Raw genomic sequence first — 13942 nt, forward strand, 5'->3', positions numbered from 1 at the left:
TCTGTAACCAGCTCACAAACACTGATAACAAAATATACATGATGTAGGACTGTTATACTTTGAGAGGCATAAACCTGAATAACCCCCGTGTTCTTGAGTTCATTATAAGCACATGCAAACCGCAAGCGTTGTTCACGAGCCCATTGACTGGTACACCCTGAAATCATTATCAGAGACTAACTCTTGACACCTTACCTACCGCCTAGCCTTCCTGCCTCCCACAAACCTCGTTCTAAGCTTGAGGAACACCTCATACCCCCCCCAAACCCTCACCCTAACCAAAAACCCTCGCTGAAATTTTGTGAATTTTCAGTCGACAAAGATACATGAAGTACGAAGAAATAAAATGTCGTCAGATGTATATCCACGTGTGCATTTCCCATGTACGGAGTAATAACCTTTCCATGCCATGATAGGCTAGCGAAAACATAGCAAAGCTATTCATAAGAGACGATGAATGTCTCACTTGGATTCTGGCCATAGCCCCTTCCCAGTCCTCCAACCAATGTAGTTTCTCTTGTCGAAGATAACGCATATCCATAAGCGATGGAGTCCAGCCTAACAGCATCAGCCATTAGGTGTCACGCGTGCACATAGAAACACAAATAGCAAAACCTATTCATGAGAGACGATGAATACCCCACTTGGATTCTTGCCACAACCGCTTTCCAATCCTCCAACCAATATAGTTTCTCCTGTCGAAGATGATACATGTCCACAAACGATGGAATCCAGCCTAATAACATCAGCCAACAGGTGTCACGCATGCACGCTAAAACATGGATGCACCCACACCACATCAGTAGCGAAAGCTGCTCACGCGTTACCATCCCATTGGTGGTTCTCCTCGTCGTTTAGTTAGGTGAAGCCAACAACAAATTTACGGCTCAATCGCAATCAATCTTAGATGCAAAGTTCGGAAGGTTTCGGATTGTGCTTATAGCATGCCACCAATGTTTGTGCAACGTATCACCTGAATCAACCGTACTGCGTTGCACTTCTTGCCAAAGAAAAAGCAGCAAGTGTGGTGTGGTAACGAAAACATCAGAGTTCATCATCATCATCAAATATAAAAAATCAGGGAAAGTTTACAACGGAAGCACATGCTGCCGCGGTGGTCTACAGTATGGCGCGAGCACTCATCGTCGCGAGTTCGATGCACAACCACGAAACGTTTTAGCCGCAAATTATCTCAGTTTTCCCCGAGTCGTTCGAAACCACCAACACATTTGTCCGGCCCCACCCGCCGCCGCTTCTTCTTCCCCACGCGGAACGACACCTTCTCCCTCCTCTCCGGCACGGCGCCCCTGCCCTCCAGGCCGCCATTACCGTTCAGCATCACCGCTACCGCTTCCCCCGTGTCCTCCTTATCCTTCGTCGTCACCTCGCCGCGGCCGCGCGTCCGCTCCTCCCACCCCTCGGGGAAGCGCGGCAGCCACCGCGGCACGTGCCTTAGCGGCGGCTCCCTCCCCGCCGCCATGAAGCTCTCCCACCCCTTGCCAGCGCCGCCCGAATCCCTCCTCGGCAATGGCTTCGCGAACGGCACCTCCCGCACCGCGGCGACGAACCCGGCGAGCTCCGCGAGCGCGCCAGAGCGGAGCACGGGACGCGCGGGGTCGGACGCGCCGGGGAAGCCATCGGGCGCGTGGTCCTCGAGCGCGAGGACGAGGTCAGCGACGTTGGGCTCCGTGCGGCCGCGGGCCTCCGCGAGGGCCACGGCGGCGCGTCCCAGGGACGCGATGTAGCGGCCGGCGATGTCGGAGAGAGCGCGGAGCGCGGCGGGCTCCGCGGCGGAGTAGCCGGAGGCCCGGAGGATCTGGGCGGTGGAGACGGTGGAGACAACGGCCTGGAGGGGGGCGGCCGCCGCGTCACGGGGGAGCCTCGCCGGAGTTCCCATACATGGCGGCGACGGCGACAAGAACTAAAACCCTAGTGGTCAGATCCTTGCAACCATAGGTTTTTATGCCATGTTTCCGGTTTGTGTTTTCCCCCGATTTTTATTTCTGTTTTAAAAGTTTTTATAGGGAAGAATTGGTGGGAGCCTGGGAGTATCGGGATTATTAATGGGCTTTTGGGCTGGTTTGAATTAATCCCTAGTATGGAGGCCCGTGCAATGACTTGTAAAGCCTGGCCCATTATGGAGTCCCTAGCATGGTTTGTCACTCAGAAGTCAGAACCCATGCCAAAGCGTATTCGCCCCCATCAAACTTTGCTTGGGCCGAGACTTTTGCAAAAGCTGTTTTTTAAAGATATCATTGAAAAACTGTTTATAGAAAATTAGTTTTTGATATGGATAAAATATATAATATCATGTTATTTCTTAGAATCTACAATATCTCATTGAGATGAGCTTCTATCTTTTAGTAATAATAACAATTTTTATTTTTCAAAACTCATTTCCAAAAACAGACTTTTTGATGTAGCTTTGTGTTTCTGAATAGCAACAAAAAAAAATTAGTAGAAAATAAACCAAAGATGCCCTTAAGTCTTGAGAGAGATGTGCAATGGCATATTCTTTCTCTTCTCCAGCTTCTGCCTAAGTATGTGGTTTCATTTCCTGAAGTTGTTAACCCCAAGATGAATTATAAGCATGTGGAAGTCATTGTGCATAGCAAGACAATTTGGAGGTTGCCATTGCCTACAAGCTGTGAGGTTGTCTACAGTCCATGAAGGCATTTCGCCTTCCGTGCTAGACACAGTCCATCGGGGATTTGGTGGCAAAAAACGAGATCACATGACCATTCTGAAGTGTAACCCCGTGTAGCCGTGTCCAGCTTGGCCCTGTATCTTGACAAGAGCACGGTGCATACTGCCCGTGCATTAAGTGGCCTTGCCAATGTGAGCCTGGATTAACCGATGGTGTCGATGCATTACACCCAGCTGTGACTAACCCACTGGTAGTCCAGATTTCCTCTAAGCTTGGTTTAGAAGGCAATAACCTTCTCCTTTTAGCTCGGGCATGTTAGACCATCCTCAACTATTTTTTTTTCATTTCGTTCTCTTTATTATTCTATTTTTTGTTCTTAATCTTTTTATTTTTCTTATTTCTAACAGTTTCTCTTCGAAAGTATTCATAAAGTGAAAGAGAGAATTTTGTTATGAAATGAATGATCTTTAAAATCTCTTCGTGAAGAGAATCATGAAAAAAAACGTTTGATGTTAAAGTAAACGAAAATCTAATCACGAAAGTAATCCGTTAAAAGGTCCCAACATTCCTAAACCTGTTGCCCCAAAGCGGAGTAAAAAATGGCAAAGCAACTGTCCACACGGACCACACTTGTAGCTGCGGCGTCAGAGAGAGAAGCCTCTGGATTCCGCCGCACGATCCTGCGCCCCCGCGATCCCCACCGTTCGTTCCCCTAACCCACCGCGTGACCCCCCACCCGAAATTCAAATTTCGAACCCTTGCCCGCACGCGGCGCTCCCGCACCCCTTCGCCTTCCATAAACCCCCCAGGTCCCAACCCCATTCCCTACGACCCCCTAGATCCCCAATCCTGCACCACCCACCCGAAACCCTAGCGCACGCACACGACCTCCGTGTGCAGCGCGGCCCCGCCATGGCGGCCCCTCTGCAGTCCAGCTCCGGCCACAACGCCGCCGCCGGGGGAGGCTGCGGCAAGACCATCGAGGAAATGTACCAGAAAAAGACGCAGCTGGAGCACATCCTGCTGCGCCCCGACACCTACATCGGCTCGGTGGAGAAGCACACCCAGACGCTCTGGGTCTACGAGGGCGGCGCCATGGCGCACCGCTCAGTCTCCTACGTCCCGGGACTCTACAAGATCTTCGACGAGATCCTCGTCAATGCCGCCGACAACAAGCAACGCGACCCCAAGATGGACGCGCTCCGCGTCGACATCGACGTCGCCGGGTGCTGCATCTCCGTCTACAACAACGGCGACGGGATCCCCGTCGAGGTCCACCAGGAGGAGGGCGTCTACGTGCCGGAGATGATCTTCGGCCACCTCCTCACCAGCAGTAACTATGACGACAACGAGAGGAAGACCACTGGCGGGAGGAACGGCTACGGTGCCAAGCTCACCAACATCTTCTCCACAGAGTTTGTCATCGAGACCGCCGACGGGCGCCGCCAGAAGATGTACAAGCAGGTGTGATGCTTTAGATGTCCCTTAAACGTTCTTAGGATGGGTATTTTGCGTTTTGGGTTGGTATTTCCGGTAGGCTTGGTTTAGAACTGGAGGTTTCTGGCAGATCTGGAAGGACGGATAATATATTAGAATATTTGGCTATATAGTCGATAGTTCTGTTGGTTTGCCATGTGATTGCAATTAAGTGCCCTTTGTTGTAGTTTACAATCTGTCGAGTAGTTTAATGAAACATGAGTCCGGAACAGTAGATTTGTAGGTCTTTACATCGCCCCCCCCCCACCCACTAGTTGAGTATCTCCGCTGTTTGATTGGCTAAAAGGTTGATGAGTTCTAAGGACCCGTTAGTAATTTTTTGTCTGCTATATGACCAATCTGTTTGGGGCTACATGCTAAAGTTATGACAAAAAATCAGAGTTTTAGTTAGGGTTGGGGGTAATATTTTTTAGCATTCTTTAGTAAGGTTTAGTATTAACAATATGTCATAGATAATGTAATCAGATCATTAAGATTCAGAGTACTTGTTAAAGGACAGCCCCTCGAATGTCCAGATACAGAGCGTGAATGTTCCTTCTTCGATCCACCTGCAGGTTTTCTCTGAAAACATGGGGAGGAAGTCAGAGCCCCAGATTACCAAGTGTAAGAAGGGGGAGAACTGGACCAGGGTGACCTTCAAGCCTGATCTTGCCAAGTTCAACATGACCCATCTCGAAGATGACGTTGTAGCCCTCATGAGGAAGAGAGTGGTTGATATGGCAGGCACTATTGGCAAAACCGTCAAGGTTGAGTTGGATGGCCACAAGGTGCCTGTAAAGAACTTTGCGGAGTATGTGGAGCTGTATATTCAGTCCGCTTCCAGGGACAGACCTGAAGGACTCCCAAGGTATTGTAATAGTTTCAGATAAACATCAGTTTGTGTGAGATGCCCACAAACAAAAGCTCTTTCAATGGTGTCTCTGATCATTCACACTTGCCTTTCTTTCAGGATTTTTGAGAAGGTAAACGATCGGTGGGAGGTGTGTGTGAGTCTAAGTGAAGGGCAGTTTCAGCAGGTATGTTTTGCTTATGTTCTGTGCAAGTAGCCTCTTATCCTGTGGTTACAGTTGCATCTTACACACATTTTGTGTTGTTGCAGGTCAGCTTTGTAAATAGAATTGCAACCATAAGGGGTGGGACTCACGTTGATCATGTCACGAATCAAATTGCCACCCATGTGATGACCATTGTGAATAAGAAAAAGAAGAATGCAAACATGAAAGCGCATAATGTAAAGACTCATTTGTGGGTCTTCGTTAATGCGCTCATTGACAACCCCGCCTTTGATTCACAGACCAAGGAGACCTTGACCACTCGTCAGGGAAGCTTTGGGTCAAAGTGTGAGCTTTCTGATGATTTCCTCAAGAAGGGTATGTGATGAGTTCACTTTGGTATCCTGGATTCTTTAGTTTGTCTGCACCACTAAACCTAATGCTCACTTCTTACTATTGCAGTTGAAAAATCCAGTGTTGTCAGCAATCTCCTCTCCTGGGCTGATTTCAAACTTAGCAAGGAACTAAAGAAGACTGATGGAAGCAAGATGTCAAGAATTTTTGGTATCCCAAAGCTTGAGGATGCAAATGAGGCTGGTGGGAAGGACTCTGACAAGTGCACCTTGATCCTGACTGAAGGAGACTCAGCAAAGGCTCTCGCTGTGAGTAATGCAAACCTTTCTGTATGCTATAGTGTGTACTTTAACTACCGAACTGAAGAGTTGAGCCCCCCCCCCCCCCCTCCTGCAGATGTCTGGCATAGCTGTAGTAGGGAGAGATCACTATGGGGTGTTTCCTCTCAGGGGTAAACTGTTAAATGTGAGAGAAGCAAACCATAAGCAGATAATGGAAAATGCGGAAATTCAGAACATAAAGCAAATCCTCGGTTTACAGCATGGAAAACAGTATGATAGTACAAAAGGCTTGAGATATGGTCATCTCATGATAATGACAGATCAGGTTTGTCAGATATCTCCAATTCTACATCATCAAACTCGTGTTGCCTGCTCACTCATTTTGAACAAATGAATTTCAGGATCATGATGGTTCCCACATCAAAGGATTGTTGATCAACTTCATTCATTCATTCTGGCCATCTCTTCTTAAAGTTCCATCTTTCTTGGTTGAGTTCATCACTCCGATTATCAAGGTTGGATAACGGATGTGATTCATCTACGTGCATCTTTTCTGTGTTTACAACAATTATTCATGGTTTCATACTAAAACTGCACTGAAGAAATTACTTGCTTCTTCCAAATGAATATGTTTTGTTAAGTGGCTGTTTGGCAGGAATAATGCTATTGAATTTACTTGTACAGGCAACCAATAACAGGAACAAACATAATGTACTTTCATTTTACACAATGCCAGAGTATGAATCATGGAAGCAGAGTCTAGGAGGAAATGCAAGTGCATGGACTATAAAATACTATAAGGTATGCTTTGCCCCTCTAATTTCTTTTGTTGTTGTTTTAAATGAAAGACTTCTCGTATCTTCCTGTGGTCCGAAGCTGAGGAGGCCACCATTGTTATGCGGTTTAATGAATCATGATTGGTACAGGGGCTGGGAACAAGCACAGGCAAAGAAGGTGTGGAGTACTTTGAAAATATCAAGAAACACAAGAAGGATTTTGTCTGGTTGGATGACCATGATGGTAATGATATCGAGTTAGCATTCAGCAAGAAAAGAATTACTGATAGGAAAGTCTGGCTCACCAACTTTCAGGTTAGCTCTTAAATCTTTTTCCTTTTTTTTTTTTGACTGAAACAAGAGGAATCTTTTCCCAATTTGACATAGGTTCATTAATGCTGGATCAAAATTAATGTGCAAATTGAATTTCAGCCTGGAACTTACCTTGACCAACGTGAGAAACAAATCAAGTATAGTGACTTCATCAACAAAGAGCTGATACTCTTCTCATTGGCGGACCTTCAGCGGTCAATACCTTCAATGGTAGATGGCCTCAAACCAGGTCAGAGGAAGATTCTGTTTTGTTCGTTCAAGAGGAACTTTGTTAAGGAAGCTAAGGTGTGTCACCCAAAAGATTTTTTTGGCATTTTTTTGTATTGCAGATTATCAAGACATATTCCTAAAGTGTTGCTATTACGTCTATTGACCACAGGTAGCTCAGTTTTCTGGTTACGTGTCGGAACACTCTGCGTACCACCATGGTGAACAGAGTCTAGCAAGCACAATTATTGGAATGGCTCAAAGTTTTGTTGGCAGCAATAACGTAAACCTTTTGCACCCTGGAGGCCAGTTTGGTACCAGATCTCAGGTGGGATAACAATGCAAAAGCTTACTACCATAAGTTGTTTTGTGATGATCCTGTGCCTTTTCACCCATTCTTTGCATGTTTGTTTTTTATTTCAGGGAGGAAAAGATGCTGCGAGTCCTAGGTACATCTTCACCAAACTATCACCTATCACTCGGGCAATTTTCCCAAAGGACGATGATATTCTTCTTAGTTATCTAAATGAAGATGGACAGTCAATTGAACCCACCTGGTAATATTAGCCATTTGATTATCCATCCTCAATTATTGCAATTGGATATTGATATAAGTAGCTAAGACAAGCCTCCTTTACTTTAGGTATGTGCCAACCATTCCCATGGTTTTGGTCAATGGAAGTGAAGGAATTGGTACTGGATGGAGCACCTATATCCCAAACTATAATCCACGAGACATCGTTGCTAACCTAAGACGGTTGCTGAATAATGAGAATACTGAACCAATGCACCCTTGGTACAGGGGGTTCAAGGTCAGTAACATGAGTTGGTTTGCACAATCCTGTTGCTCTAGGTGGGGGGGGGGGGTGTTTATAAAGAAAAGAAAACTAATGGTTGCATTGGTGCATATTTTTTATTCATAAATCAACAGGGCTCTATTGAGAGGACAAGTACAAAGGCAGCTGGTGTCACATACACAATCACAGGTGTTATAGAGGCTGTCGACAGTACTACACTGAGAATTACTGAGCTGCCAATCCGCCGGTGGACACAGGACTACAAAGATTTTATTGAATCTCTGGCTCCAGACAGCAAGAACAAGGACAAAATTACATTTATCGAGGTAGTTGATTATATAAATCTCTTTCACTTGGGTTTATGATAGTTCCCTTATAAACGATGTTCTTCAATCACAATCAATTTTACAGGATTACAGGATGCAAGGTGATAATGAGGATGTTTACTTTGAGCTCGTATTAAGTGAGGAAAATATGAACCTTGCTAAGGACGAAGGACTGGTGAAGAAGTTCAAACTGACAACAACAATTGGAACAACGAACATGCACTTGTTTGACTCAGATGGTAAAATTCGAAAGTATGACACTCCGGAGCAAAGTACGTGTGTCCATCTTATTTGCTGCTACAGACTCTTTTTTTGATTTGTAATCTGATCACTAAAAGTGTGCTGTTTTTTCAGTACTTGAAGAGTTCTTTAAATTGAGGCTTGAATTCTATGAGAAAAGAAAGGTACATGTGTTACATTTTGTTCTCTTCATAATATTTGTCGAATGCGCTTTAACTAGTTTGTGTTGTGCAGAAAGCATTAGTGGAAAATATAGAGCTTGACTTGAAGAAGCTTTGTAATAAAGTTAGGTTTATCCATTGTGTTGTTGAAAAAGAAATCGAAGTCCGTAACAGAAAGAGGGCAGAACTATTTGTGGAGCTTCAGCAGAAGAAATTTGACCCGTTCCCGAAGAAAAAGAAAAAGGACGAGCCAGCTGCTGTTGGAGCTACAGAAGAGGAGGAAGAAAATGAAGAAAGTTCTGAAGCTGCAAAAGGAATTGCTCTTGCAAGTGACTATGAGTATCTCCTCTCAATGGCCATTGGCACCTTGACTCGGGAGAAGATAGAGGAGCTCAATGCTGAGAAGGCCAAATTAGAGAATGAAGTTAAGGAACTGAAGCAAACATCACCAAAATCACTTTGGTTGAGAGACCTTGACACTCTTGAGAAGGAACTGGATGTAGGCAATCCTGCTCTCTGCTCTTTTGCTAATTGTTTTCTTTTCGAGAACGTTTTTGCCAATTGCTTTGTGTTACGATTTCTCATTCATCACTTTTGATGCAGATACTTGATCAAATGGATGTAGAGGCTGAGGAGGTAAGGAGACTTAGGAGGGAAGAGCAGGTTAAGAAAGAGAAAGGTAAAAAAGGACCCAAAGCAGCCCCCAAGAGACAATCCAAAAAGATTGGACCTAAACCTCAAAACGTGAAAAGTTCCACAAGTGACACTCCAGGTATCTATTGTTCCTTAAAGACTCTACAGTTTTCCATGTGTGCATTCCTGTCTGATGTGTAAGCTCCCTTTGAACTATTGTTGAAATAATCTGCTCGTCCATCGCAGGGAATGCGGCTGAACCAGCTGTTGAGGAAAAGCGTCCAGCTCAACAAAAGAAACAAACAAAGAAGGTTTAGATCCTTGACGTGACATCCCTTTCTTTCATTTATGTGGGTAAAAAGTCTTTTTAGTGGTTTTACAATTCAATTTTTGTAATTTCACAGGCTAGTGCACCGGCGAGTGATAACGAAGAGGACGAAGTGCCCGCACTAAAAGATCGTCTTGCAGCTTTTAACATTGATGATTCCTCCCCGGATAATTATGGTAATGCCTTTGTTAATTTGGTGTTATTGAACGTGAAAAGGTCCAAAATTCTTCTGTTTCAAAAGTTTAAGCTAATGATCTAACATCTTTGCAGCCATGGATACTGAAACAACAGAAGGACAGCAGAATGAAAACAAAGGGAGGAAGGGACCAAGCAAAAGGGGCGCAGCAAAGAAGCCATCGTCATCCTTAGCGGTGACATCTTCTGATGATGACGACGAGGATGGCGATTTTCACGTGGAAGAAGTCCAAAATCAGAAGAAAGGTAGAGGAAGGAAGCCCACTGCTGCAGAGAAACCAAAGGTTACTACCACCAGGAAGAGGGCGCCAGCTCAGGGCAAGGCCATGAGGCAGAAAGGGATAGAAGAGATGCTCAAGCCCACAGAGGACAGCAACACCAGCGCTCCTTCTCCTGAGAAGAAAGTACGGAAGATGAGGCCCTCTCCCTTCAACAAGAAGAGCGGCTCGGTTTTGCAGAGAGGCGTGACTGCCGCTTCGACAAGCTCTGAAAATACTGCCGAGACTTCACCACCCTCTGGCAGCTCCGCTGAGCCTGTTGTTGCACCGCAGCCAAGAAGGACAGCTAGGGCGACCAAGAAGACAGCAGTCTTCGACTTGGACGACAACTCTGACGACGAGGATGAAGTGGTGGAGTTAACTGATGATTCCGACTTCGACTTGGACGACAACTCTGATGACGAGTGAATTTGAGGCGGTGGGATACTGAAGTGATGTAGCTTTGATGAATGATACATCTGCCATGAGTTGTGTGTGACAGTACTTAGTTGATGAAACATTTTAGCTAATCTGAGATGCATCTCTTGTGCGTTGTATGTGGTGTTCAGTTGCCAAGACATTTACTCAGTTAATCGCTTTGGTTTTCTGTAATTCTGGCTTCCCTTGCTTTGTTTGTTTGTTTGTGTGCGGTATGCACAGCAGTGAAAGTTTCTGAGTCCGTCAGTTGGCTAAATTTGCTCGGCGTTTGTGGTTTGAGTTACCGTGAAGTTTTTATCCTGGCGCTGCTCGAAATTGGACCTCTGTGCGCTCGCGAAAATCCTGTTTAGTGCGCGTGCGACTTGCGCGCGTGCTCATGCGCCACGTGTGGCTCACGACAGTCTAAGTTGCGTGTTCGAGCGAGATAACCTACAGCAGCCTACTAGTGTTTTCTCGTTAATTTTTTGTCAAAAATTTTGTGCTAAATTTTCATAATTTTTTTTCTTAAAAGTTTGAACTAAACTTTTTTTAAAAAATGTTTTTATAAAGTTCTGATTGAAAGTTTTTTTTTTAAAAAAAATCTAAACATAGAAAGGCGTAGAGAGAAAAAAAAGTTTTAAAAAAAGAAAAGGAGAGGGCGCGAGTTGGGCTGCGCGCTGTGTTCGTGCGCTCGCGACGGGCGCCGAAGAGAGTAGGGTTCGAAAATTCAACGGTAATCGAGCAAAAATCGCGATAACCGTCCATCTTAGTCCAGATCGATTTCAAAAATTAGTTTTTGATTTTACAAGATTGAGATAATTTTTAGGTTTTTTTGTTGAATTTTACTGAAAATCGGGAAAATGTTCGATAAATCGAGAAAACCGACCGATTACTGACAAATCCGAGTGGTTACCGACAATACGAAAAATTCGAGAAAACCGATCAATAAATCGCAAAAACCGCTCGGTAACTATTCGATTTTTTTTTAAAATTCAAAAAGTTACCACAGTAATCACGATTTTTCGGTTACCGCGAGAGCTCAGTAACGTAAATCTTGCACGAGAGTGCCCTGTGTGAGGTTGCTGCATCTTTGAGGTGGAGCCAGGCGAGCTGTTCCGGCTTCCACGCCCTGACGGCTTTCAAAATGAAGCAATGATTGATTCCTTCATTTTTTGTTTCCTCAATCAAAGATTGGGCTCCTGCATTCGAACTGTGTAGTATCAGTTGCAGTGTCGCCTGATTTGAGAAAAATGAGTACTAGCAGACCGAGGAAGAAATGAACAGAAAGAGACGTGGATCCGCTCCTGTTACACAGGTAACGAAAGATAAGGGAAACCGTGCTCTTTTTGAATAGGGAAAGCAATCGTTCTCTTCCAAAACCTATGCACGCACACAGATAGAAACAGCGATCATCGGTACGTATCCAGATCATCACGCATGAATCTAGGGCAGTTTTGAGGAAGAAATCAGAAGTATATGGAAATCATGAAGTCTCTACACAGTATTGCCCATTACTTAAGGCAGTGAGCAGTGAGCAGTGTCCGGAAAAAATTGTGTGTTCCACAGAACGCTTCCTCTTCACTCCTTCGCCTACACCCAAGGGCTGACACTCTTCGCCATGGCAGACCTGCAGAGGTCGTCAATACCTTCTATGTTTGATGGCCTTACGCCAGACCAGAGGAAGGTTCTGTTCTGCGCGTTCAAGAGAAACTTCGTCAAGGAAGCTACGGTGTGTCAGTCATCATCCAAAAGAATTTGCGTATTTCTTTGTATTTCAGATCATCAGCGCCTAATCTTTCCTAAACTATTACCATTTCTTGTGTTCTGTCGAGCACAGGTTTCCCAATTCTCTGGTTATGTGGCAGAGCACTCTGCATACCACCATGGCAAGGAGAGTCTAGCAGATACAATAATCGGAAAAACAAGGTAGACCGTTTCTACCCTGGTGGCCATTTCGGTACCAGAACTCTGGTAAGATAGCAATGTCAAAATATAGGTGCCATAAAGTTCTTTGAGATGGGATAATCCTGTGCTTTGTGAACCATTTTTGTCATGCTTGTTTGCACGTTTATGTTTCATTTATTTTTTTCTTGAACGCGCAGAGGATCATATGCCATTATATTAAGAAGATAATGTTTGTTTCATATTAGGGAGGGATGATTGCGCAAGTCCTGAGTACATCTGTATATAACAAGAGTATAAACTGATGCAGCAAGATTATATACTCATCCTATACTCTCGTAGCGAACAACTAATCTATGCGCAAGTCCTGAGTGCATACTATAGCAGAAGATGTAGAGCCTGGGAGATGCCACTTTTTAGAAATTAGCCACTCGGAGACATAGAGCCTGAGATCTGTTTTATAACTATTCCGTTATAAATTCAATCAATCAGCGCTGCCGAGAGGTTCAAAATATATACATGCCCGCTGCATCTCGTCCCCAAACAACTGAAAAATGCAAAGAACAGTTGGGCCTTTGGACCAACAACTTAGGGCAGGGATTAATGGACGAGTTTTATATATATTATCATTAATATGTAAATAAATAGATTCATGATGATAATATTTATATAAATATACGTCTATTACTCTCTAAACTCTTTCAAAGGGTAGTAAGGATATGACTCACCCCCACACCTGTCGGCCATACCGCTCGTCTAAGAAGGTGGTAAGGGGTGGCGCTCGGAGGGACGGTATGGTCGGTGAGCATAGGATGGGTCCTATCTGCCCTCTAAGAAGACGGTAAGGTGTGATGTTGTTACCATAGTATTCTTACCGTCTTTTAAAAATATTGTAACTTTTTCAGAAAGCGGTAGAAGACTATTTGTACAAATATTGACATGAAATGTTTATTTATTTAAATATTAAAGATAAAGATAAAAAATAAAAAACTCTTAATGGACACACGTAACGGTCCAATCTATCTCTACTCTCTAGGTTAGTAATTTTCGTAGCTGGGCCTCGTGAGCAATTCAGCAATACCTTAGGCCAGGGATTTCCGATCTCTAATAATTGTCGTCGGCCTTGCTTAGCACATGGGCCTTTTCCAGCCCAGTGAGAGAAAGGTTGTTAAACCGTGTGCACCGCCGTACGATTTTTTTATTTTCCAATTTAGCAAAATTAAGCACTCGTTGAAATAATTGCAATATAGACGTCCTAGCACACCCGCTAGGAGGGTGACATGTTGATGTGCCACGTGTGCTTTGATGTGATGGACGTCTAGTTTTATAGTTTTTTCAGACATGCACCAAATTTTACTAAACTTTAAAAATGAAAATTTAAAATTCCCACACGGCGTGCGTATCTATCCTATATTATCTCAATATCTAAACCCCCCAGGAAAGCGAGGCCTCCCGGGGCACTCCCGCGCGCTGGGAGCGCTCCTGCCGCCGGCGCGTGTCCCCGTTCCGGCCTTACTGCGTTCCGTTCAGCGTCCGATAAATCCCGTCGCTTGCGATGACCGGGTGTTTGCCCACATCATCTCTCTACGGCCCCGTTCC

At 44.7% G+C, this 13942-nt stretch overlaps 2 protein-coding genes across 2 annotated transcripts; one reads left to right on the plus strand and one right to left on the minus strand.

Annotated features, from left to right (window-relative positions):
• Positions 1–1075: 1075 nt before the first annotated feature.
• On the minus strand, positions 1076–1977 carry LOC133921458 (transcription initiation factor TFIID subunit 8-like). Its single transcript, XM_062366340.1, has one exon. The coding sequence runs from the start codon at positions 1895–1897 to the stop codon at positions 1193–1195; it is 705 nt and encodes a 234-aa protein (XP_062222324.1). The 5' UTR covers positions 1898–1977; the 3' UTR covers positions 1076–1192.
• Positions 1978–3318: 1341 nt separating this feature from the next.
• Positions 3319–10636, plus strand: LOC133921457 (DNA topoisomerase 2-like). Its single transcript, XM_062366339.1, has 21 exons — positions 3319–4111; positions 4699–4991; positions 5094–5160; positions 5244–5514; positions 5599–5798; positions 5887–6096; positions 6173–6286; positions 6456–6572; positions 6698–6862; positions 6980–7165; positions 7260–7415; positions 7511–7644; positions 7731–7899; positions 8019–8210; positions 8296–8482; positions 8565–8614; positions 8685–9110; positions 9215–9383; positions 9491–9555; positions 9649–9748; positions 9843–10636. Exons 1-21 carry the CDS (start codon positions 3560–3562, stop codon positions 10451–10453), a joined length of 4434 nt encoding a protein of 1477 aa, XP_062222323.1. The 5' UTR covers positions 3319–3559; the 3' UTR covers positions 10454–10636.
• The last annotated feature ends 3306 nt before the right edge of the window (positions 10637–13942 follow it).

Source organism: Phragmites australis, chromosome 6 (assembly GCF_958298935.1).
Source record: "Phragmites australis chromosome 6, lpPhrAust1.1, whole genome shotgun sequence".
Classification (NCBI taxonomy): Eukaryota; Viridiplantae; Streptophyta; class Magnoliopsida; order Poales; family Poaceae; genus Phragmites; species Phragmites australis.